This window comes from Erpetoichthys calabaricus, chromosome 10, assembly GCF_900747795.2.
Source record: "Erpetoichthys calabaricus chromosome 10, fErpCal1.3, whole genome shotgun sequence".
Lineage (NCBI taxonomy): Eukaryota > Metazoa > Chordata > Cladistia > Polypteriformes > Polypteridae > Erpetoichthys > Erpetoichthys calabaricus.
In genome coordinates this window covers 53,157,905-53,184,732 of record NC_041403.2, presented here as the reverse complement: position 1 = coordinate 53,184,732, position 26,828 = coordinate 53,157,905, and the positions used below count along the sequence as shown (strand labels likewise).

Genomic DNA, 26,828 nt, shown 5'->3' with positions numbered 1-26,828 from the left:
TAAATATACGAATTTTCATGATATTACAATAGGATGACTTTTAAAAGTAGATTTATTTTCGCGCACATAAAATCCGTTGCTGGGGAGACGCCATACATACAATAATCAGCTGCACGCCAGCACAGATTAAAATACTTGCTGGAGAGACGTATTACTGTGAGAGAAAATTAAAAGCAACAATACAGTGATGCATATTACAGCCACATACAAGCCAGTATTACTGTAACAGAAAATAGACGGTCCTTTTCCATTTAATATAGACTGTTCCTACTAATGTTTATGCACTGCTATTCTAGCGCCCGTTATTGTAACGGGCTTAATTTAATGTCTAGTATCTACATATTTGGGTAAATCTTAGAACACTTTCCTACACGGCTGTGTCCAATATTATTAGTGCATCGCTTCAATCTAGCACTGTTGCATCTAAACTAAAAGACTACAGTGGCTACTCCAGTTCTGAAAAAGGGTTGACTTGACCTGGATGATTTTAAACTCCTCTTTTTCTTGCATAGAATCTTAAGCATGCAGTTGCCTAATTCAGTCTCATAGTTATTTTAATGAATGGTTTAAAGTGTTCCAGTCAATATTTCGTGCAACACACCGAATCAACAGTTAGTAGCTGCTACCTCTGTCCTTGAAGTGGCATTTTTCTTTCAAGCCAGTTAGTTTGCAATTGCTAGTATAATAGGTTTAAATTTTTTTATGCATTATATACTCATTCAATGAAAAAATTAACCTTTCAAAAAAAGTATCAGCAACTCCGCACTAAACTATACCTTATAAGTGTGTACCTAATGCCTAGATACTGACGAAAGGGGATCAAAACCATCAGATTTCTTTTTACTATTTAGGGCAATAATTATTTCTGGAATAGATCATTAGACCAATCCACAAAAAGCACGGTTAAAACTTAACCCAAAACACTTCCTTAAACAATTCATTCTCAACCAACTTCTGTACTAGTTTACAATGAGAGAGCACACAGGAAAGTATAAAGCAGCGCAATTCAAGTTTAAGTTGCAACATAAGATGTAAGAATAGGAAATTAAACTTTACCTAATCAAAACTGGATGTCAAACTACATTTAATAAACGAAAACTAGCTGCTGCAAAACATTCCGTTAAGAGAAAGACCGATCAAAAACAAGAGATAAAGAAGTAATCATAAATTGAAATTTAAAAGCTAATTGATTACTGAAGTGCTTAATTATTATTCTACAGGCTAGTGCCATATAAAGCTTCACTACAAGAAAACTGGATACAGCAAAGCAATGTATACTGCACAATGAAATGACAGTGGATAAAACTTAATGGAAAAAAAAAATTCTTACCACATATGTGCCAGGGGATGAAGACGAATAAGGAATCTGTAAACAGATGTTAGATGTAATAAGCTTCATTTAAAATTATTTCAGCTCTAGAAGAATTAAAACTTTTTAATTTATGGCATACAAATGCAACTGCGTTTGAACCAAATGTTTCTGAAAGATAACTTTTAAAATGAAAGTTTGACTTGAAAAATGCTGAACATAAAGTTAGTGTTTCACAATATCGTATATATTAATTTGCCACAGGAAAATCTTTTACATTTTTAAAAATTTTACCAATGAATAATTGATTTTTGGGTAGTTTGTTAATATAATTACACATTATTAATGTGTTTTATATAATAAAAATATGTACTAAAAAAGACATTGAATAAATATCACTCTTTGGCCAAAGATTTCAAGTGAATCAATTTTCCTGGATAGCAGTGGCAATTAATTTTCCAGACTTATCAAGTCCAAATCTCCTATTGGTGAATTCAGTGATTTAACATCTTGCTTTACATATGTTTTAACCTTATAATAGCTCACATTAGCCTTGGTGCATTTTTATATTATCGACAGTACAGTATTTTAAAAATTAAGTTTGCAGTGGATCAACTGCTTTATTTTAGTAGCCTTGGGAGCAGCATGCAGTGTTTAGCTAAGCTAAGGAAGAGTTAATCTTTAATTTGTAGGCCAACAAGTTTTTTTCATCTTTCATTACACTGACTGTTATATTCAGTGATGTACTGGGATTTCTGTATACTTGAGCCCTCGTGCATGCCACCTCTACCTTGTACATGTTTGGTTGATACAACCTTTGCACAGCGTTATGCTTGCTGAGCAACAATAATAACCTGCAGTGTTACCTTATTTAGGATAAAGTTCTGTAACATGTGCATTCTCATGCTTTTATTGTAATCAAGAATCTGAAACTCAATGCCAATCCAGTAACATTGTCCTGGTGCTGACCCTAGCTTTAGATAAAACTTTTCTCAGGACTAATAGATAAATATCCTGTCAATTTATACTTATTCACACTCTCCATGCTACTACTCAGAGTAATATGAAATTACCAATTCACATAACTATAATGTCTGTGGGAGGAAACCCCACATTCACTGAAGCAGAACGTACAAACGTCATGCAGACATCCATCTGCCTGCTATGAAATCTGAGGATATGACATTCGTGAAGGTGCAATGCTACCCTTCAGTATTAACAGTATATCAATACAACTGAACCCTCACCCTTCACATCTTCGGATATCTATGAATAACTGATTCACTCTTATCCCCAAAACACCACCTTGGCCCAAAAAAACATTACTGTTCTTTCTTAAGGGTAAATAAAAAAAACATCTTAGAGCATACTGTTTACCTTACACACAAAAAGATAAAAGCATTTTATTGTTCTTTTCAGTTTTAATACTTTGCATCTGGTTGATGTGTAAGGATTGAACTCCTAACATTCAACCTCTTGGAAAATAAGAGATAACCACAAATTAGAAGAACAAGAGAACTGAGAGAATAGTAAGGTGGCCTCAATATCCATAATGTAGCCACTCGATTGGATCTACACACAGGATGCATGATCATCTTCACAGTCAACAGCTGGCAGTTTACATGACACAGAGTGCAGAAAAAGGAACATGGGATTTGATGCCATGTACATGTCTGATACCTTAATAACATTCCAGAAATTAAGAAAAAATTCTACAAAATGACACACTCAACATATACAGAGCCCTCCATAACATTTGGGACAAAGGCACATTTTTCCTTTATTTACTCATCTGTTCCACAGTTTAAATTAAAAATCAAATAATTCATATGTAAATAAAGTGCACATTGCAGATTTAAGTTTATTTGCATACATTTCAGTTAGACCACATAGAAATTACGACACTTTTCTACATGGTCCATCCATTTCAGGGCACTATGATGTTTGGGATACAGTACAGCAATGGCAGGTCTACTAAAGCAGACATATTCAGGACTTTTGTTGTGTATCCCTTGCATGCATTGATGGCTTGGAGACTGAAATTCACACATATCACCAGGTGCAGAGTACTTTCTCTGGTGATGCTCTGCCAAGCCTCTAATAAAGTCAACTTCAGCTCCTGCTTGTTTCAGGGACTTCTCCCCTTAAGGTTTCTGTTCAGCATATGGAAGGCATGCTCAGTTGGATTTAAATCAAGTGACTGACTAAGCCAATCAAGAATTTTTCATTTTTTAGCTTTGAAAAACTCCTGTGTTGCAAGCCATAACACCCCCACCACCACCATGTTTAACAGATGAGGTTGAATGCTTTGGATCTTGGGAAGTTCCTATTTTTTTCAATGCTCTTGCCCTCACTCTAATACAGGTTGATCATGGTCTCATCTGTCAATGAGACCTTTATCCAGAATTCTGCAGCCTCTTTTAAGTACTTTATCACAAACTGTAATCTGGACTTCCTGTTTTTGTGGCTAACTAGTGATTTGCATCTTGCAGTTTGGCCTCTGAATTTCTGTTCATGAAGTCTTCAGCGGATAGTAGTCTCTGACATATACAATTCTGCCTACTGAAGACTGCTTCTGATCTGTTGGACAAGGGTTTGGGGCTTTTTCTTTACCATAGTGTGGATTCTTCTGTCATTAGCAGTGGAGGTCTTCCTTGGCCTGCCAGTCCCTTTGAGATTACTGACCTCACCAGTGCTTTCTTTCTTTCTTCTTATTGATATCCAGACAGTTGATTTAGGTAATTGCACAGTTTTACCGACAACTCGAAAGGTTTTATTCTTCTTTTTCAGCCACATAATGGCTTCCTTGACTTTCATTAGCGCAACTCATGTTCATGTTGAACAATGGCAACTATAAACTCCACAAAGCATGCATAAAAAGTGTATAATTTCTACATGGTGTGACCAAAATGAACGTAAATATCCTTAAAGCCTGCAATGCCTAGTTTAATAACTTCTGAATTGTTTAACTTATTTGCAGCTATGTAAGAAATAGACAGAAAGGAATGAATGGTTTGATTGGGATTTCAGCCACTTTGGTGCACCACACTATATTATGTCTATTAACCATTATCACTAGAGGGAAAAATAACAATCTCTTAAAAATGGAAAAAAGAATGTCTTTAAAAAGAAGCCTGTGTGTTATTTTAGCTTAGTTGCATGATTAATTATTAAGTGGTATTAAATGTATATTATTTTATGTTAAGAGTAACTGGTGTTGTTAACACCACTGTACAGAACACATACAGTTGTGCTTGAAAGTTTGTGAACCGTTTAGAATTTTCTATATTTCTGCATAAATATGACCTAAAACATCATCAGATTCTCACTCAAGTCCTAAAAGTAGATAAAGAGAAACCAGTTAAACAAACCAGACAAAAATATTATACTTGGTCATTTATTAATTAAGGAAAATGATCGAATATTACATATTTCTGAGTGGCAAAAGTATGTGAACCTCTAGGATTAGCAGTTAGTTTGAAGGTGAAATTAGAGTCAGGTGTTTTCAATCAATGGGATGACAATCAGGTGTGAGTGGGCACCCTGTGTTATTTAAAGAACAGGGATCTATCAAAGTCTGCTCTTCACAACACGTTTGTGGAAGTGTATCATAGCACAAACAAAGGTGATTTCTGAGGACCTCAGAAAAAGAGTTGTTGATGCTCATCAGGCTGGAAAAGGTTACAAAACCATCTCTAAAGAGTTTGGACTCCACCAATCCATAGTCAGATAGATTGTGTACAAATGGAGGAAATTCAAGACCATTGTTACCCTCCCCAGGAGTGGTCGACCAACAAAGATCACTCCAAGAGCAAGGCGTGTAATAGTCGGCGAGGTCACAAAGGACCCCAGGGTAACTTCTAAGCAACTGAAGGCCACTCTCACATTGGCTAATATTCATGTTCATGAGTCTAACATCAGGGGAACACTGAACAACAATGGTGTGCATGGTAGTGTTGCAAGGAGAAAGCCGCTGCTCTCCAAAAAAAACATTGCTGCTCGTCTGCAGTTTGCTAAAGATCACATGGACGAACCAGAAGGCTATTGGAAGAATGTTTTGTGGACGGATGAGACCAAAATAGAACTTTTTAGTTTAAATGAAAAGCGTTATGTTTGGAGAAAGGAAAACACTGCATTCCAGCATAAGAACCTTATCCCATCTGTGAAACATGGTGGTGGTAGTATCATGGTTTGGGCCTGTTTTGCTGCATCTGGGCCAGGATGGCTTGCCTTCATTGATGGAACAATGAATTCTGAATTATATCAGAGAATTTTAAAGGAAAATGTCAGGACATCTGTCCATGAACTGAATCTCAAGAGAAGGTGGGTCATGCAGCAAGACAACGACCCTAAGCACACAAGTTGTTCTACCAAAGAATGGTTAAAGAAGAATAAAGTTAATGTTTTGGAATGGCCAAGCCAAAGTCCTGAACTTAATCCAATCGAAATGTTGTGGAAGGACCTGAAGTGAGCAGTTAATGTGAGGAAATCCACCAACATCCCAGAGTTGAAGCTGTTCTGTACAGAAGAATGGGCTAAAATTCCTCCAAGCCGGTGTGCAGGACTGATCAACAGTTACCGGAAACGTTTAGTTGCAATTATTGCTGCAAAAAGGGGTCACACCAGATACTGAAAGCAAAGGTTCACATATTTTTGCCACTCACAAATATGTAATATTCGATCATTTTCCTTAATAAATAAATGACCAAGTATAATATTTTTGTCTCATTTGTTTAACTGGTTTCTCTTTATCTACTTTTAGGAATTGAGTGAAAATCTGATGATGTTTTAGGTCATATTTATGCAGAAATATAGAAAATTCTAAAGGGTTCACAAACTTTCAAGCACAACTGTATTGCTAGAAAAAGATAACTGCTTTCGAATGGCATTAGCCGAAAGATTCTTTGTATGGTAAAATATTGTATTTAAGGACTTTGCTAACAAGTGTAACTTGTTTGTTTACTACTCTTTTGATAATACTGATAAAACTATCATTGCCAAGTGGAATTTTTTGACCAATGTTGCTGAAGGAATTCAGTCCTGAACATCTGTCCAATAGTGTCACTAATGCTGTAAGAGTTGTATCAGTCCTTTTTACACACTTGAGGGTTCCTTATTTTATAAGTAAATGAATCCTTTTTAATATGCATCAAAAAGTAACAACAGATTGGAGGACATTAAAAAATGTATACACTGTGCAAAATATTTTAATTTTTATTTGACATATTACCTTTTTGAATGTGCTTGTACTAAAATAAAAAATGGTACCCATATACAGAATGCATCTACTAAACTGGATTAGTATTAAAATAAAAATTTACATCCAGTCTCAACCACTCAAAAGACAGGATAATAAAAGGCCTCAACTACCCTGGAACATTAGAATATGTACTAACAGGTCAGGTTGGGGAGCATGCACTGGTACAGTGCGTTGCCACACCTACCACACGATGGAACTGCTCAGGATGGCAGTTGCCAACCCCCAGGCAGACATGCGGTCCAGTCCCAACCTCCAGAAATGACCATCTGGCTATCCGCAGCCAGGTGTTACGTGGGCAACCCCTTGGCCTCATCCACCCACTTGGGCCCTCAGCAATGAGGATCCTGCGACCCAGATCACCCTCATATAATCGCGCTATATAGCCTCAGTGCCATAACAGACACTCCCTCACAATGCAGGCAATGTGCCTCACTCGGGATTCCCTGAGCAACCACTCTTTTGACCAAAAGTCAAACTAGCGGTACCCAAGGACTCTTGGAAGAGATTTATTACCAAAGGAATCCAGTCTTCATCTCAGGTCACTAGATAGTGTCCACGTCTTGCAATCATATAGCAAAACAGGAAGCACCAGGGGCCTCATGTATAAACGGTGCGTACGCACAAAAATGTTATGTACGAACGTTTCCACGCTCAAATCGTGATGTATAAAACCTTAACTTGGCGTAAAGCCACGCATATTTCTATGGTAGCTCATACCCTGGCGTACGCAAGTTCTCTACTTGGTTTTGCAGACTGGCGGCACTCAGCGTCAAAGCAGTGCTACTGTTCCTGTGTGGTTACCCTTTCTTTCTTAGATCCACATTCCTGACGCGGCTTTATAAATACACTGAAACTAACTGCATATTGTTTATTAGTGTAATGCATCTGATTGTAATTAACCTGTAACAATATAATGGTCCAGGAAATAGCCATAGTATTCCAAATACCGTAACTGCTTTAGCGTTGTTACTCTCACTGCACCTTCTTTTTCTTCTTTCAGCTGCTCCCGTTAAGGGTTGCCACAGCGGATCATCTTTTTCCATATTACTCTCACTGCACCACTCAGTATTTCTATCACTGTATCTGAGTTTGGTATCACAGCAGCAGCTGATCAGAAAGAGAATTATCGGGCACACGCTGCCTCAGCCATGGCAAAACGCTTCAGAGCCTTTCCTGTACGGACCTCGCGGTTCAGAAACAGTTTCATCCCAAGAACTTTAAACGCACTCAATCAGTCCATCAAGTGCTCCTTGTAGAACGGTGTGTACTTATAAGTACAATTACCTCACTGTAAACTTGCACAACAGTTATGATATTGCACAGTTATGATATTACTTTAGTTACGATGAGATTTGAGAAACTAGTAAATTAAACGACTTTAAGATGAAGTTTATAATGTTCTACTTTAATGGCAAAATAAAGTATGTGATTAAAGTGGAAATTTCGAGATTAAAGTTGACATTTCGTGCTTTTTTCCTCACTGTGTGCCTATTTTTTTTGTCTGTACCCTAATAAGCTTTCATATGACACTCAGACGGTGGGCTACGACTCGCCTTTTCACGGCGACTTTGATATGTGACTTTTGGTTTATTTTGGGCACTGTGCGACTTTGTGAACTTGAGCTTTCGAGTTTCTCCGACACTCGATCAACTTCCTTTTGTTGATTATACCACTGTTTAAACCAACAAATAGTACGTTTTTCTTTGCCTACACTTGGTATTCTCTGAAATTCTTATATTTTCCCATTGTCTTTTCATAGAAGGCTGAGCTTAAGGGCTATTTATATTGATTTGCATATTCAAAGAGGTGTATTTCTGTTAGGAGTTGGGGCGGGACAGCATGCACATGCATGTGCATTACTTTTCACGCTGATCGGGATTTATGTAGCGGAAGAACGTGGAAGTTGGCGAACGCACAGATTCCTGCATCTGGATTTTTTTGTGCGTAAGTACATTTCCGTTTTTGTGCTTACATCATGTTATAGTGGGAATTCTATGCACAGCGTTATGCATGAGGGCCCAGGACTCTAAAGATTCGGATCTATGTCCTTTCGCAGAGATATCAGGAGTGCCAACAACCGCTTTCAGTGACCTCATGACACCCAATGCTCTAAGGTATGTAACAGTACATATTTATCTATTTAAAAATAAAATTATTCACTCATTATTTTTGCTAAGCCAATAAACTGTTAATATTAAAAAAAAGACAAAAAATTAAAAAAAAAATAAGATTTTTATATAATCGACAGACAAGACACTTACAGAATTACTGTTATTTGGGTTAGGCCATGGTCGTCCTGTTCCTGGACCCCTGAAACAAACATCAGAAACATTTTATTAGTTAAACAACCTTTCTAAGAAGAACTTTATTTGATCCATTTCAAGGAAAAGCTATTTAACCTGTTAATTTATCCATTAATACACATTCTAAATACAAAATCATCCATCTTACATGTTAATTCCAGGCATGCCAGGACCTATTGAGTTGGGTGGGGGCCTCATTCCACCGCCATAACTCTGTAATGATAACCAAGGGTCAGACTAACAATCAGAAGAAATCCAAAAAGTAAAAAAGTGGGTGGGGAGAGAGAGGGAGAGAGAGAGAGAGACAGAGAGAGAGAGAGAGAGAGAGAGAGAAAGAAAGAGGGTTAGTTTGTGGAAAATGTATTGACATGCTGACTCAACATGTTGAAGAAAGAGGGTGAGCAATTTATCATTTAAATTATTCAACCTAAGCTTAACATTCACTTACATATTGCACATTTTTTTAAAAGTGAATATTATTTCTAAGAACACTGGCCTATAACACATTAAAGAATTGACAAATGAAAAAGAGGAACATGATGCTGGAAAAAATGAAGTGAAACATTATGGTTTATTCTGACCTATACAATGATTCTTTAAAAATCATAAGGCAAAATTAGACTTATTAGGCTGAAGAAGCTATTAGATAATTATAACCATACATGCAATATCCACAGCCAAACTACAAATAATTTTTATGGACCTAGACTTCTAAACCTTTGTAGAAAGCAAAAGTTGCAAATTTTCTACACAATTTGCAAAATTACTGCTATATATGGCAAATGTAATGGTTTACAGATTTGGTTTTATTAATGTAGTAGGTAGGAGAAAAGGGGTGAGCAAGCAGGTATGTTTTTAATTCTAATTATGTTAAAATAACAGATACATGTTATACATCTAAAGAAAATATAACAAAAAGAAATACAATATACTCCAGTAAAATGCAGATTTTAAAAAGATACATAAAACCTCTTGTGAAAACAAATCTATCAGAAAAATAAGTCACCCTTAAAAGATTAATCATTGATTTAAAGTCCTAGATACGACACAAATTTACATATAAGAGCTTGTACAGTAGCTGTAAATTGAAGGCATTTAAAAGGTGGAATCCTGTTGTAACGAAATTCATTCATTCTGCTACATCTGGTAAACAGTAAACCAAGGACAAAGCAATTGGTTGTCCTCTGCAGAATCAGGCTTGTCACATAATTTTTTAGAAACTTTAATACCGGGCCTTTGACTGCTCTTTCTCATACTCTCCTGGATCTATCACAGAGGTGATTCAGAGTCATGGGTGCTCTTCTAATCTGAAGATGGGAGCAAAATCAGGACGACTGCCCCCATGTTGTGGCTCCTATCTCTTGTGAATGAGTACTGAAGTAACAGTTCCTGTTTTGAATGAAGTCTTGAGACTGTAACTGCTTTCTCTATACAAATATAACCTGTATTTTCCTTAGAAACCTGGACCCACTTTTCTGTCTCTTGTGCAAATCAGTGACCGAATCTAGACAATACTTGTTTAAAAAAACAGCGCTTCTTAAACTGCAAAACTAACTCAGAACTCCCCCCCCCCCCCCAAGCATAAACTGACGCAGTTTCTCACTTTTTTTGTTCACCACAAAGACAACTTTGAGAAGTGTTATGAAACTTGAACAGTACAGTATACGTACACAACACAATTACCGAAGTGGACACGTTGTGAAGCACTGAATTCGGCTATGTGTATGATGTCACATATTTACTCTTACTGAGCCTCAACTGCACAAGAGCAGAAATTTCACAAGAGACTGTCACTTTCTTTTGGTCTAACAAGAAAGAGACAGCCTGTTGCAGGGAAGGGTTTCCGAGGTCAGTGAAAGTATCAAAAGATCAACATAAACCTAAAATACCATTAAAAAAAAATTAAAAAAATATTTTTTAGCTACTGATGTGAAACAGTCATGGAAATAGCAGTAAAATGATTTGTTCTCATGAAGTAGGTTAGGGTACAAGTTAAAAAGCTAAAGCAGTAGCCCAATTCCTGATGTGCAGGTTGTTGTTTCAATCAAAGATGAGGAAGAATGATGTTTGCCAATATTCCCTCTAAGTTCCATGTTGGTGTGAGCAAATACTTTCAGCAACAATACCCTTTCACTTTCTTCACTTTCACCAATACACTTTCTAACTTACTTAATAGAGCATTACAAGGTTATTATAGTTTTGCCTTTTTATATTAGTTTTTATTTCTATATTTTTTCTGACCTTATTTGGAAATTCAGTTTAGTTTTAGCTTTCCTTCATTGTGTATTTTTAGTTTTAGTTTAGTTTTTATTTCACAAAGACATTTCTATTTTATTTTTATATCTATTAGTTTCAGTTTTAGTTTTAGTAATTATGGCATGGAGCTCCTACGGAGTTTAGTTTTTTGTCACAATCAGACAGAACTGTACACTTGACAGATTTGGATAAGAGGAAGTGTTAGTGGAAGCTTACATAGTTTACTATCTGGTTTTGTTTTTGTCTGATAAAAGCAAGCATAATCAAAACTAGATACTGAATATGAACAATTTTACACAAATTTATAAAATATTTTCTCATGAAAATCACAGGGGCTTAGGAAGAACAGGGCTCTTAGACTTGAATCAGTGTGCAGACCCCACCTAGCTGTATTGAGGGAAACAAAAAAAAGCAAAACATGTAGTGTCAAGTTTAGGGGAAGTGAGACTTGAATAGCCCAACATAAAGGACAGTAAATCCATAATGAGCAGAGCAAGAGCAGGTAATAGGAGTACAGACAGGCATAAAACGACAGAGACAACATCTGAGATTAAGAACAATATATACATTATCTAAACCTGTTTATTCAGAGCAGGATCACAGGAAACCTGGAGCCTACCCAAGCAGGTTTGGATGTAAGGCAGGAAAAATCCCTGGTATGCAATATGTATGATAAGGCTGATGTTAAGAACAAGAAGAATATGATATTTCAACAATCTATTTTGAGAGACAGAGAAAAAAACATTGAAAAAAGGGAGACAAATATTTTAAAATATAATTCTGCTAATGGATTACTTTCACAATATCAGGTATTCTGAGTGGTCTCTCCCAGACTTTCTTGTATACTCAGATATAGGGATGGATATTTGAGGAGTAAACCACAAGAACCACAAATCAAATCAAATTAATAATATATTGAACAAATATTATAAAAGTAAAGTTGAATAAATCGGACTCTGCAGCTGCATGAATTAAAACAAAAAAAATCGAGTATGTGTTCAGGTAAAAGTACCACTTCCCGGTGATGGATTTGGTCCAAAAGTTAATACAGATCTACAGTTGTGGTGTAACAAACACATGCCAAATTTCATCCATCTCTCTATTTGCGTTTTTGAGTTAACTTGTTTACATACACACACACACACACACACACACACACACACACACACACACACACACGCAATTCCAAAAAATGGTACTTTTGGACTCTGGGAGGTCTATAACGTCATGCATGATTCATCAAAATATTGAGGTTGAATTTTCTCATGATTACTATACTTTCTCTATACTTCGTATATGAGAAAGTAAGAACGATTTTTCCTGTGCGAAGTGGCAGGTGAATTGCTGTCAACAAAAAGCAGTCACCTGAGAAATAAACTGAAACATTACTCACTCATGATTTTTCTGTCCATATGGCAAATGTTTTGTTGACCAGCACATTCTGATTTCAGCCATTTGAATTACATCTTGATATACACCAAGCACAAAGAAAGGCGGCATGTAAATCGCTTTCATTTCCACATGCTTTACACACCCGCATTCAGCTTGCTCTGTCACCACAAATGCTGTGTGAACAGCCATCCTCTGTCACCAGCTGCCGTTCACTGGATGAATATGTGCAGGCGGCTTGTGAGAGATGACTTTCTGTTTTAGAGTTAAAACGTGTAAGAGTTAAAAACTAACGGCAAGAATATTCATTCAAAAATGAAAACTAAAAATATTTTAGTAAATTATTATTTTATTTCATTTAGTCTTTCCAGCTACTTTAATAGTTTCATTTAGTTTTAGTTTTTCATTTCGGTTTTGTTAATTATTTTATTTCAGTTTACGAAAATGTTTTTTTAATAATAGTTCCAGTTTTGATTTTAGTTTTCGTTAACTATAATAACCTTGGAGCATTACATGCAACTATATCGTTAAAAGCAGAAATGGGACTACTCTCGTGTATTAGTCGATCTCGCAGATAAGTCGAGTGTATTGTTTAAGCCGAAAATTACGAAATTTGTTATGACCCACGTATAAGTCGAGGGTAATACTTGACAGCTATCAGAGATAGAGGGCGACAATCAGCTGTTAATGGCGACAAAACTCACTGTCACGTCACAGGCATTCCCTCTGTGCTTGGAGAAATGCTAGACTTGTTGACTCGGCAACTAATCCTTGCGTGTGCGTGAGTTGCGAAATGTAAACAAAGGCAAGATGGCGTCGATATGTCACAAGGGAGCGAAGCGAGTGTAGAAAAGAAAACACTCGGCAGACGATGTTTTGCACATTATCGCTGAATCGGACTCTGATTTTTCAGAATCGGATTTTATTGACAGTGATCAGGAATCGAGCAAGAGAGTGAGAAGCCAGCATCAGGTGATCGGACACCAGCCGAAGCCACGCCAGCTGATCGGCTGCCAGCTGAACGCATTGGCACAGCCGATGCACCTACGGCAAGGTTCGCGTGAGAGGAATACCCAGACATTGATCCGTGGGAGTCGAACTGGCTACCGGGCTTCACAAGACAGCATGGCTTGCTGTTGGACACGACAGATCACCCGCTGCTGGACTACTTCAGGCTGCTCTCTCCTGATGCTGCTTTTCAGCTACTGTCAGACGAGACAAACAGGTAGGCAGAAAAATTTTTTGAATCGCGGGCTGAGCTTGCATCGCACTCATAGCGTGCGTTGCCTTGGTTCTTTTGATTCCAAATCTGGTTGCACGTGGCAGCTAATGGTATGTTTGTTATCCAAAACCTGCAAAAGCTAATGCTCAAGTATTTCACAGTTTAAAGAAATATTTAATGAAATTAGAAAAAAACTAGCTAATTAGCAATAGTATTGCTGGCTTATAATAATTTCAAAGACCATGGGAAATGGCAGATGACCGGTGACTTAACACCGTGAAGCGTTGAGTGTACAATGTCATTACCCAAATTCTATGGACAATTGTGTTGCCCCGCGGATAAGTCGACCCTGTTTTTTTGAATGAATTTTAAGGCATAAATTTTTCGACTTATACGCGAGTATCTACGGTAAGTCCTATATATGCAGATCTTTAGTAAGCTTCAGGTTGTGCCCTTCAAGTCAACTCTCAAGTTATAAGAATTACTTTCAAGCAAGTCAAGTTGAAACACTGGTTTTATTCAATTCAAGTCATAGTGGAGAAGACTTGAGTAAAAAAAAAAAAACTGCTTACATTTTCACCCGTAAACACAGCTAATGTAATTATGATAATATCTGCCTTATACTAACATCTAAGCCAAGAACATACACTTAGGTCCATAAATATTTGGACAGAGACAACTTTTTTCTAATTTTGATTCTGTACATTACCACAATGAATTTTAAATGAAACAACTCAGATGCAGTTGAAGTGCAGACTTTCAGCTTTAATTCAGTGGGGTGAACAAAACGATTGCATAAAAATATGAGGCAACTAAAGCATTTTTTAACACAATCCCTTTATTTCAGGGGCTCAAAAGTAATTGGACAAATTAAATAACTGGAAATAAAATGTTCATTTCTAATGCTTGGTTGAAAATCCTTTGCTGGCAATAACAGCCTTAACTCTTGAACTCATGGACATCACCAGATGCTGGGTTTCCTCCTTTTTAATGCTCTGCCAGGCCTTTACTGCAGCGGCTTTCAGTTGCCGTTTGTTTGTGGGCCTTTCTGTCTGAAGTTTAGTCTTCAACAAGTGAAATGCATGCTCAATTGGGTTAAGATCAGGTGACTGACTTGGCCATTCAAGAATTTTCCACTTCATTGCTTTAATAAACTCCTGGGTTGCTTTGGCTGTATGTTTTGGGTCATTGTCCATCTGTATCATGAAACACCACCCAATCAATTTGACTGCATTTAGCTGGATTTGAGCAGAGTATGTCTCTGAACACCTCAGAATTCATTTGGCTGCTTCTGTCCTGTGTCACATCATCAATAAAACACTAGTGTCCCAGTGCCACCGGCAGCCATGCATGCCCAAGCCATCACACTGCCTCCACCGTGTTTTACAGATGATGTGGTATGCTTTGGATAATGAGTTGTTCCACGCCTTCTCCATACTTTTTTCTTGCCATCATTCTGGTAGAGGTTAATCTTGGTTTCATCTGTCCAAAGAATGTTTTTCCAGAACTGTGCTGGCTTTTTTAGATGTTCTTTAGAAAAGTCCAATCTAGCCTTTCTATTCTTGAGGCTTAGGAGTGGCTTACACCTTGCAGTGCACCCTCTGTATTTACTTTCATGCAGTCTTCTCTTTATGGTAGACTTGGATATTGATATGCCTACCCCCTGGAGAGTGTTGTTCAGTTGGTTGGCTGTTGTGAAGGGGTTTCTCTTCACCATGGAAATGATTCTGCGATCATCCACCACTGTTGTCTTCTGTGGATGTCCAGGTCTTTTTGTGTTGCTGAGTTCACCAGTGCTTGCTTTCTTTCTCAGGATGTACCAAACTGTAGATTTTGCCATTCGTAATATTGTAGCAATTTCTCGGATGGGTTTTTTCCGTTTTCGCAGCTTACGGATGGATTCTTTCACCTGCATGGAGAGCTCCTTTGACCGCATGCTGTCTGTTCACAGCCAAATCTTCCACATGCAAGCACCACACCTCAAATCAACTCCAGGCCTTTTATCTGCTTAATTGATAATGACATAACGACGGACTTGCCCACACCTGCCCATGAAATAGCCTTTGAGTCAATTGTCCAATTACTTCTGGGCCCCTGAAATGAAGGGATTGTGTTAAAAAAATGCTTTAGTTGCCTCACATTTTTATGTAATCGTTTTGTTCACCCCACTGAATTAAAGCTGAAAGTCTGCACTTCAACTGCATCCAAGTTGTTTCATTTAAAATTCATTGTGATAATGTACGGAACCAAAATTAGAAAAAAGTTGTCTCTGTCCAAATATTTATGGACCTAACTGTACTTTCTCAGAGAAAACATTTCTTAAGAAGTAACAGCAACTGATATATAAAATAGTTTTATTTTAAAATATCTGCATACATATCAATTTTCTGCAGTTTTTTCATTAGTGTTCTGTATCTAATACACAGACTATTTAAAGAAAATACATTTTGAAAAGTTATGTCATTTCAGGGTATCCATCTAGACATTTTCCAAACCCAAAATACACGAAGTAGGGGCCTATCTCAGCAAGCACACATTGCAAGGGAGGAAAAATCCCAGGACAGGATGCCAGTCCACTGCAGTGTGAATATACTCACAAAAATACACACTAGGACCAATTTAGTATCACCAACCCCCCTACCTTGCACCTGTAGGAATCCTTCAGAGACTCAGGGAGAACATACAAGCTCCAAACAAGGAGGACCTGGGATGTGAACTCCGGCCTCCTTGTTGTGCAGCAGCATCACTACCACTGAATCACCATGACACCTACTTCAGAGTACACTTACATAATCAATTCTCATCCTCTTTAATAAAATCCCTGTGTGCGTCCAGGTGTCCATGTGTGGGTGTCTTCTGGTGAAGTGCGCATGCGCGGGGCACGGTGCGATGCGCGATATTACTGTTAGAGAAAGTTAGAGGCGTTTTACGGAAATACAAACCAGTATTACTGCGAGAGGAAATTAAAGGTACACAATACAGTGATGCATATTACAGCCACATACAAGCCAGTATGACTGTCAGAGGAGATTAAAGGCATATTACCGACGCGCACGGCTGTATTACCGCCAGAGAAAATTAAAGGTATATTACGGACGTACAAGCCAGCGGACGTACAAGACGGTATCCTTCAATAAGGGCGCACACAGGCATCCTTCAATAAGGGCGCGCACAAAAAGGCAAGCCTCAAAAGGGTGACCTCAATTGGGCGCAGCGAATAAAGGCGCGCGTAAATAAAGATCTGCACCTTTGTTGCTCTTCACATATTCCACAGCCATTTGAACTAAATTATCTACGAACGCCTTTATTCGCCGCGCTCAATTGAGGTCGCCTTTTGAAGCTCGCCTTTTTGTGCGCGCCCTTATTGAAGGATGCCTATGCGCGCCCTTATTGAATAGAGCCGTACAAGACAGTATTACTGTCACAGAAAATTAAAGACACACAATACACTGCGGCAGCCCACGAAGAACGGTCAGCTCAGCAAGTAAACATCAACAAAAGAAAGGCTGAAAGAATGAAAAATAAAACCAACAAAAAGAATGAGGTCAAAGACCCTTGCCATTTAATATAGACTGTTCCTACTAATGTTTATGCACTACTGTTCTAGCGCCCGTTATTGTAACGGGCTAAATGACTAGTTTTAAAATAACTTCTTAATAAATCATTATGCAAAATGATGTTAAACTAAATATTTCATCAGCACCCCATCATTTAGATTGCATTGCACTTGCAGAAAACTAAGTTTTATCACTTATTTGTGAACCGTGTGGCTCTATCACACCTCCCTGACTAAACACCTATGAACAAGGTAAATGGATGAAGAAAATGGCAGTATTCTCACCAGAACTTTTACCAATTAGGGAAAGTCAGTTAGACTGTTCTGACTATCATAAATATCCCAGTATAGGTTCAGCTGAATTAAACATTTTTTTTTTGCTTTTTATGGTATAATGCAAAAAGCACCCATTCACTACCTGCCTGCCTTATCACATTTGAGACTTTCAAAAAGAGCCTAACTTAGTAGCATCAACAGCAAGGCAGATATCAAACCCAGACATAAAAATGGAGCTTCTCAATAAACACTAAAAAACAAAACACTACACCACTGAACAAAAGCATTTCGCTACCTTCAAAATAGCCAACAATGTACAAGAAGGATATGAAAATATATAGGCATACTGTAAACAGCGACTGATAAAGGGGATTGAGTTGATTTCCATAATATAATTCAGTGAGTCTCACAGTTCATGTAAATTAATACGCCTTGCACACCAGTGTGAACTTCTGTTTTCATGTTTTACTAAAAGTTGCTCTTGTTATAATGCTGTATTCAAACCAGTTGCACTTTGCATATGAAAGTAAATAAAAACAATGATTTATCAAATAATTCTGATTGTTAAAAATTTTGTAGTACTCAACAGGAATTTTGCACTACAAATGTTATGTATGCCATATTATACTTTTTTCTTTCTCTATTACTATTACCTATTTCTTTCAGGATGTGTTGGTAATTAACATATGGGTTTCAAAATTTAGCATGTTGATTTGGTCTTGCTTTCCATTTTTTTATTATATACTTGCACTGCCATCTAGTTCAGATTACTACTTAATGCAGGTTTAAATTGTGAATGGGCCAAAGTCATTTGCTTTGGTCACTGCTACTATCTTGATTCACAGCTCAACATTTAGCGCACATCCACACACCCACCCTCTGCCTAGAGCTCTATATAAGCTTCGACCAGCACTAGGTATACCACACTACTGGCTGCATTGGATTGTGGGAGTAGAGTATTTTGCAGAGGGATAGCAGCTTTAATTTTTGGGAGTCACAATGAATACCCACTTAAAGGGGGTATAACACATTCTGGGTATTGTTTTTGAAGGTCTACCAACACCTCTGTTTCCTATGACAATCTGATTAAATCCCAAACATCTCAATCTATTGTCACCAAATTCTACCTGATAAAAGTGTACTATGTTCTCATTAGCTGCATTATTCTCTTCTACAGTACCTGTTCAGCTTACAATTGCAAAGCACTATGGAATGTGGTGCAGTTAAGAGTAGAACATTACTGGTATATATCTTCCTTCTGTCACACACTACCTTTGGAAGACAAACATTAATATTAAATATCTCAGCCAATATGCGCAGAAACTAATCTCATTGCTTAGTTCAGTGAAATAAAACAAGGCTATTGGTATTTGCACCACTACATTCAAGGACAGCCTTCAACCTCAGGTCGTAAGATTACTCAATAAGTACTCATTAACAACTGTATGGGCCAGTATTTATTGCTTTTTTACCACTGTACAACTGTAACTAATCTGTACAAGTCATACAATTAGGAATTTCAATGTACTACAAATATATAACAACAAATCTGAATTTCAACTTAATTTGTGTACTTTTTTGCTCAGACTGTTACAACACAGACACTGAATAAATAATAACTGATGGGGTTTCCCGGAGAGATCTGCTTAGTTCATTATATGGTCAGCTATGTCTTCTTGTCAACATGGAATACCTATTAATAAGGGCCAATTGTTTTTGAATTACTGTTTACCACACTTGTGCAAAAACATTATATTAACACTTAATTGAAAAGAACCGATACATATAAACTTGCAATAGAAAAACTCAAATAATTAAAAAGTCAATTCTCTGAAAATAAGGAGACAATATATCCCCATCAACTCAAAAAACATCATAATGTCTTAAGAGTACAGCAAAACATGAGATTTTTATAGAAGAATTTTATAACAGAAATTGGCTTAGCTTCTACCTGTGGTCCGGGGCCCATAGGGCCCATTGCTCTAGGAGTACTCATTCTCTGCATTGGACCTGCCATGTTAGGATGCCCTAAAAACAGAAACAATTTAAAAATTGAGAAAAAAAACTAAACCTAAAATCTTTTAATTTTCCAAAGTCAGAAAAGGGAACAAACTTCGGTATTTTACCTTGTTGCCGACTGGGATCCATTGTGTTAGGAAGTAGTGGCTGTGAACCTGGAACACCTCCTGGAGGCTAAAAAGAATACATTATTAAAATTAATTCACTGAAGAAAAGAAAAACAAAGTAAAATGTAATGAGCCTATTTAGTAAACAAGAATAAACATGCTTCTGTCACTAAAATTGTCTTTTCTTATACAAAAACATGACATTTTAAATACATTTACATTTTTAAAATACACACAATTCAGCAGGATCCACTAAAGATAGATCTGCTTATTAGTCTTGAACAAACTGTCAAAACTTTTAAAACCAAACTTTATTTAAGCAAAACCTATCAGCTGGCATGTTTAAGAAAACAAGGCTGGTATATAATTATAAAATTCAGTTGTGCTACATTACTAATTTAAACACAGAGGGGTCTTGGGTTTTGAAAATTCTGTAGACACAAACAAATGCACAAAAAAAAACTTTTTTTCTAATTGTATTTTAATCAATCTTCACCTACCAACTTTTATTTTATACTTGAACATAGTAAGCTAGTTTTGATGCAGATGAATATATAGTAAGCTTCACTTTTGAGGAGCAGTACCACACACTAAGACATTGTCACCATTTCGTTATCATATTGTGCTTCAGAGTTAATGTGTCAGCAGTTGTCGAATGTAGCTAGCATTGCGCAGCTAGATCAATTTCCAGTAAGCAGCTTGAGTGACAGCTAACCTTTTAGCTGAGCAGTAGGAACCACCGCTTATAATTCCCAGCATCCTAAGTGTTCATGCCATCATTATGCCACTATAAAAAAACTGTAGATGTTCAGCATTAAGATGACAAACTGTAAATAACCATAGTCTATTTTAGTTATAACTTCTGCTTTATACAGAAAAATGGCTTAATTTCCAATTTGATTTTTTTTCCCTGTAAATAAAGCATTATGCATTTCTGCAGATATTTCCATTAACAATTTTCAAATTTTTGACAATTTGCAAATTTGAACTTGCATATAAAACTTTTGTAAGCCAAGGTCTGCTGGTTACCAAGTGTATTAAAAGGTGGAAAACTGTCTAACATGATTTTTCTTTACATTAGCCTTTATGTCAACAAACTTATAATTAGGGTTCTGCAAGACTTTTAATATCCACAGCATGGTTCTTTTATCAGTGACTGTAATTCTGCCAGAAAAATATTTTTCCTTTGCCTTTCTTCACTTAAAATTGCAAACAGAACAAAGATGAAAAGAACTTGTTCATTCATTTGGTTTCACTCATTCAAACCAAACTTTATCAAGTTTGACTTGATGTTTTAGAACAGCTTAGCATCCTTTGACAGACAGCATGTTCAGTAGCCTCTGTGAAGCAAACCTTTATTTACTGATCATGGGTTTTAAAAAATTGTTGCTGTAACATTGCACCTTTTCTCATTTGTACTTCTTCCACCATGAGTTTTGCATTCTTGCAATCTTATTTTCTGTATGTTTTTTACCTGCTTTGATCTAAGATATAGTGGGTAGACTACCCCTTATCTGTGACACCAAAAGGGGTTATTTTGTACATGAATTCCCTTAGTCTTTAAAGTATTCAAATGACTTCCTATCATGATTATGGCAACACTGGCATCCATTACTGGATCTGGAACAGCTGGTGTTGCATCTAAAAGATGCTTTGTCTTTGACTCTAAAGCTGTCAGCTGGAGAGAAGGTGGTGGACTGTCTTCCACTTCTGCTATATTCTCCACATATTATTCTTGATTAGTTTCTTTATAATACTGTATGTGTGGAGTGACCTGATCCTGATGTTGTTGCACTACCTGGCCCATCAACCTTCCAAGACACTGGGCTGGTCTGTTCGAATTGAACCCAAATTAATCCATTTGTTATTTCCTATTTGCAAGCTTTCTCCACCAAACATGTAATACAATCCACAGATAATTAGCACAAGAGGAGGTAATTAAATGCGTCTCAGTAAAGGGGGAGGTGACTCAACACAAATGCGATTTTATGTTTACAGCCATACTAGTCGACTGGACTAAGTTTCAGTGTTAAAATCCCATATCTATATCTGGGCAAATGCTAAATGTGAAATGCATTTGTTCTATTCTAACAATCTAAGCAAGGACTTGTGATCTGACTATCTGGTAAAGAGTCTCCCAGCCAGAAACATGGCGAAATTTCTTAATACCAAAGATAATACCTAGTACTTCTTTCTTCAAGGCCTTTTCTGCTTTTTGTCACCAGTTGTAACATTTACCTAATTGCTTTTCTGAGCTGTCAAGAAAAGATGGGACATAAACAATACAAGAGGAATTTTGCACTAAATGATTTTGGGTAGAGTATCTTCAATTGGTAGCATCTACAATTTTCAGTGAGCCCTGATCTCTGCAACTGCCAGAGACAGTTCTATTTCACAATTCTATTTCACTTGCAGGAAATTGTTTTCAGCAGAATTTCAAGAGTGGTGCTATACTCTTTAAAATATTAGCTCTTTACGATATACACATAATGAACTAAATCTGAATTTGGCTGATTTCATTAGTCTTTTCAAGCTGGTTTATATGTAAGCATACTGTTCATAAGTACTATTAACACCTGCACACTGATCAGTTTGTGGAAAAAGATGCAAATAATATATTTAGAAATTCTAAATTTGTTTGGCAAAAATTGCTTCAATATATATTCATACAACGATCAACCCCAACATAAAATCGCCTACCTAATACTGTGAAGGTCACCTTTATGCTACCAAAAAAGCTGTGACCGATCAAGACATGGACTCTACAAGACATCTGAAGCTATCAGCAGATAGAGTTACCAGTAGATACTTTAAGTCCTCTAAACTGTGAGGTGAGGCCTCCATGGATCACACTTGATGATCCAACACATACCAAAGATGCTCCATAAGACTGAGATCTGGGGAATTTGGATGCCAAGTCAACACCTTGAACTCTTTGTCATGTTCCTTAAATCATTTCTGAACATTTTTTGCAATGTGGCAGAGTGTATTATCCTGTTCAAAGAGGTCACTGGCATCAGGGAATAGCATTACAATGGCACCTTTCATTGAATCGAGACATTCAATGTTATTCACTTCACCTTTCAGTGATCTGTACAAGTTCCAGATTACAAGTACTAGCACATTAAGAAATGTGCTTTAAAATCTTTTGCAGACAAGAAGACATTTTTAGATATATTCCTAAATTAAACAACAAGAACATAAATGCAAGCAAAAGAGGCAAGTGTAGTAGTAGTAGTAGTAGTAGTGCTGTCACATGTACAGAATACCATGTTGGAGGAGAGTGACCTGGGAAAGCCACATACATCGTCACTAATAATCAAGATTATTTCCAGATTAATTTTACCTTTTTTCTCTCCAAATGTCATTTTATATACTGGAGATGAAAACAAAGCAAGTATTGACACAACCACTACTTTGAGTAATGTGATATGTTGTATGTAAAGAGTAATGAATTATTATTATTATTATTATTATTATACGTGGCCAAAAAATACCATGTCAGTATAACAGAAGGATGTGGAAATTCCTTTGCATTGCCTGGAAATATTTTGACAAAGAATCGCTCTTACACGACAGACTGAAAGTTTAGCTGGTCTAAAAAAACTTCATAAATCAAATGTATAAACAAAGATTTCATATTTTACTATATTTTTAATACTATTTGAAATAAACTGATATGATAATGGCAGCATCTCCATGCCCTAATGATTATCAGATTGTAAAGTTTCACAAGAACTGATGGAAGGCTAGGAAAAATGGGCAAGTTCTAATTTGCTTATATTAAAAGATATTGGTTAGTAGAAAACTGTACTTAAGACACGATAAATCAAAGGATGCAAACACATTGTCAGTAAAGAGATCTTTAGTAGCCCACATCCTAATGATTTTTATGTATTAAATATCTTACAGGTTAAAGATGGCCAGAATAAATGCACAGAAGTAACGGATAGCATCATCTTGATCCAGAATTGAGCAGGGTTTCCAATGCATGGCTAACCAAACAGATACTTGCATATACAAGATTTAGTCCCATCTCTGCTATACACTTTTCCATGGAAAAACCAAGAAGAGTTAATGCCATGTTCATGTACGATGGAATTTTCTGAAATATCGCTTTCCCACTTTATTGTGTTTACAAGAATTTCCTGATGGCATTTATTCAAAAATTCTTTTTTTTTGTTTGTTTTAAATTTTGGTTATAACAAAAATAAACAAATGCAATAATTGTGCACCACATCACTCAAAATACAGTCTGTCCACAAACATGCCATTTTTGCCTGAATGGATTATTACATTTTTCTTAAATTATATATTATTGAAAGAGGTGAGGGGGTCAATGTTAATTCACAACTGGGCTAATTCAAATAGATTAGTTTTTTTTTTCTATGACTTGTCCCACTGAGAGCTACCACTACCAAAGATATTCACGTGAAATCCCTCACTTGAAAACTCATATTTGCCATCTATGCTATAGTACATGAATGCAGCAAATGAAAATTACATCTTTATAGTAAAACGTTTATTTGCTGGCCATGGAATTACAAAAAAAGATGATAGAATAGAGTGAAAAGCAATGTTCAAGAAAAAAAATAAACACTGAAAAGCACTTAAATTATCTTTATTTTAGAGAGACTGAACTAAACTATACCTTCAAATTACATCAGCTACTTCAAAGAAAAACTCATTTAATAGTTATGTTATGTGCAGTTAAACTAAATCTAAAAAGCTACACTGATATGCAAAAGAAATTGTATTACCTACACTGTCTAATAACGTATAATAATATACTTAAGTGTCACTACTCTATGTCTGAAACTGAATCTTGCAGAAAGCTTTTAGAAAAAACTATTTCATATTTAATTTCTCACTTAAGATACTATGCTTCTACTCATGCATTAAATCTTTAAAAAGAATGGCAAAAGTACCGTAATGTTTGGAAGTGGAAAGTTTTAGTGATTATGAAATTAAGGGGCATACTGTACCTGGTTTCCCATTCTGAGGGGGGGCCTTGGACCCCCAGCATATCGAGGTGACATAAAAGGCTAAAATGAGAAATAAAAGGGAAAAGCATTTAAAACTGAACACCTTGTTTTCAAAATTCAGAGAATTTTTAAGGTACATTCTGGCTGAAAATAACATATACCATTTAACTTAGGTTAAAAAAATATACATTTAAAAGGTTAAGCAATTTTGATTATTTCTGTATTCAAATACTTCACTGCCAAATTCGTATTTGTTATTCTAATACTGTACGCACCATTCCTCATAACAATGTAAGACACTCCTAAATAAAGCCAAGGCAATCCAGAAATGGAAAGAAAAAAAAACAAATTTTTATTGAAGAACTGACAAAATGTTCTAATTTTTAATTTTGAAAGTAAAACACAGGGAGCTGTTAACAAACATGACAAACAGTAAAAGGGCAGAAGTCCTCAAAAACCAACACTATATGGCCTGATAAAATGCAATAAATATTGTATGATACCTGTATTTTAAAGGCTGAAAGCCCAATTTGTGAAGCTTAACACAAAATGTTCCTCAGAATCAGAGTAATAGAATTATGAAGGCAGTACAATTCGATAATATCCACAAAACACATAAGGTGTACCAGGAACAGATTTTGGGGTTTAATTTCTGGTAGTAACAGTGTATTACTGTAAAATTACCATGCAAATAGAATTAAACATGCCATTGTTTGCTTTTATGCAAATACCCTTAAATAATAGTCTGCAATATCCACGTTAATCATGCCTGAATTGTTCGATTTGTAATTTTAAACTGAGGAGCAGTTGGGTAAATCAAGGAAAAATGTGTTTTTGTCCAAAATATTATGGAAGGCATTGTATCCTGGCAAAGTAATCTATAGTCGTTTCACACACAAAACTTGAGAAATTCCTGGTTTAACCATAGCAGGAATTTACAGGGATTCACTTGTTTATGCCAAGGTGAATCTGCCTTTCTTGAAGCAACAGTACTTGAACACGAATTCCTCAACCCAAGTCATGAGGTGGAGAATTGAAAGGTAGACATATGGTCAGTGACCACCAGCTCTGTACGTAGCTTTCAGTTTACTCTGAATGAATATTATGTTTAATAGGTTGGTTAAGCTACTAATACGTTGGTCATCACAAAAAACAAAACATGACAGAAATATTAAAAATGAACACCTGTAAAGTTGGCGTGGTAAGCTTGAAATTATAGTAAAAATATGACAAATATACATGTATACCTCATCTCTTTTCATGTGTGAAAATAATTACTTAAAAATGCAACATGGGAAAAGCAGGGAATTTAGGGTTTCCCATAGCTTGTTCTAGTCACCACATGTATTTCTGTGTCACAGGCAGGTTCCACCCAAATGTATATTATGGACACAGGTTGCATTTAACAGCCTATTTCACTAAGCAGACCGTTAATAAGAATAAAACCATGTTTTTCTCAAATTACATCAGATAAAAACTAACTTATTTAATAAGGGAAAAAACCAATGGGAAGAATTCACCTTTTTAAAGGACACCAAAGTGAAGAAAAAACGTACATTTGGTAAGTGCAAATTCTGACCACATTTCTTAACAACCAACCCCCTCTTGATTGACTGACAACTGTTATTCATTAAGCAAAGCAGGAGGTCTCTTTAACTATATGAAAAATAATTTATTGAATAATTTCTCAGGAAAAGTTTTATTTTTAAATTATGTAAAACATGTCAAGTAAAGAGGTACTGTAAACTGTCTCTTTACGTTACTAAGAAATTTACAAAGGATTCTTCAGGAATAGGAGTATATCAAAAATTTCAGAAGTCAATCACTTGCACAGCCTGTTGACTGTCAGGCCAGTAATTGACAAAACCTAGTATGAAAATCTAGTATGATGACAGTGTTGTTCCAGCTAGGCTCAGGTAGCTTTCCACTATGGTTAAAGTATATATTATAATTTTCACTGACTGCAGTATGCCATATACTGTACAACCAAAACATTTAACCAATGCATAGTTAACAGCAGCCATAATGTTATGTCAGGTACCATGGACAAGGCAATTAGCAGCTCCCCATAACTATGTGGCAGCAGTTAGTGTCTAACAAAACTGTCAGCTGTACGGCTCATTGCATAGATTTTAGACTGTGGTGC

At 36.3% G+C, this 26,828-nt stretch overlaps 2 protein-coding genes across 16 annotated transcripts in view; one reads left to right on the top strand and one right to left on the bottom strand.

Moving 5' to 3' along the window:
• Positions 1-26,828, bottom strand: part of LOC114659024 (single-stranded DNA-binding protein 3) — a 213,538-nt gene that overhangs the window by 34,426 nt on the left and 152,284 nt on the right. For 8 of the 15 annotated variants that reach the window (XM_028811220.2, XM_028811222.2, XM_028811216.2 and 5 more), the window contains 6 exons: positions 24,683-24,742; positions 19,698-19,764; positions 19,523-19,599; positions 9,021-9,085; positions 8,831-8,879; positions 1,331-1,366 (listed from right to left, as the gene is read on the bottom strand). In XM_028811220.2, coding sequence (XP_028667053.1) covers positions 1,331-1,366; positions 8,831-8,879; positions 9,021-9,085; positions 19,523-19,599; positions 19,698-19,764; positions 24,683-24,742 — 354 coding nt within the window. Of the gene's footprint in view, positions 1-1,330; positions 1,367-8,830; positions 8,880-9,020; positions 9,110-19,522; positions 19,600-19,697; positions 19,765-24,682; positions 24,743-26,828 lie in introns of all 15 variants that reach the window. The other 7 variants (XM_028811218.2, XM_028811221.2, XM_028811214.2 and 4 more) reach the window with 1 other exon arrangement.
• Positions 1-26,828, top strand: part of lrrc42 (leucine rich repeat containing 42) — a 287,985-nt gene that overhangs the window by 219,853 nt on the left and 41,304 nt on the right. The window lies entirely within an intron of this gene.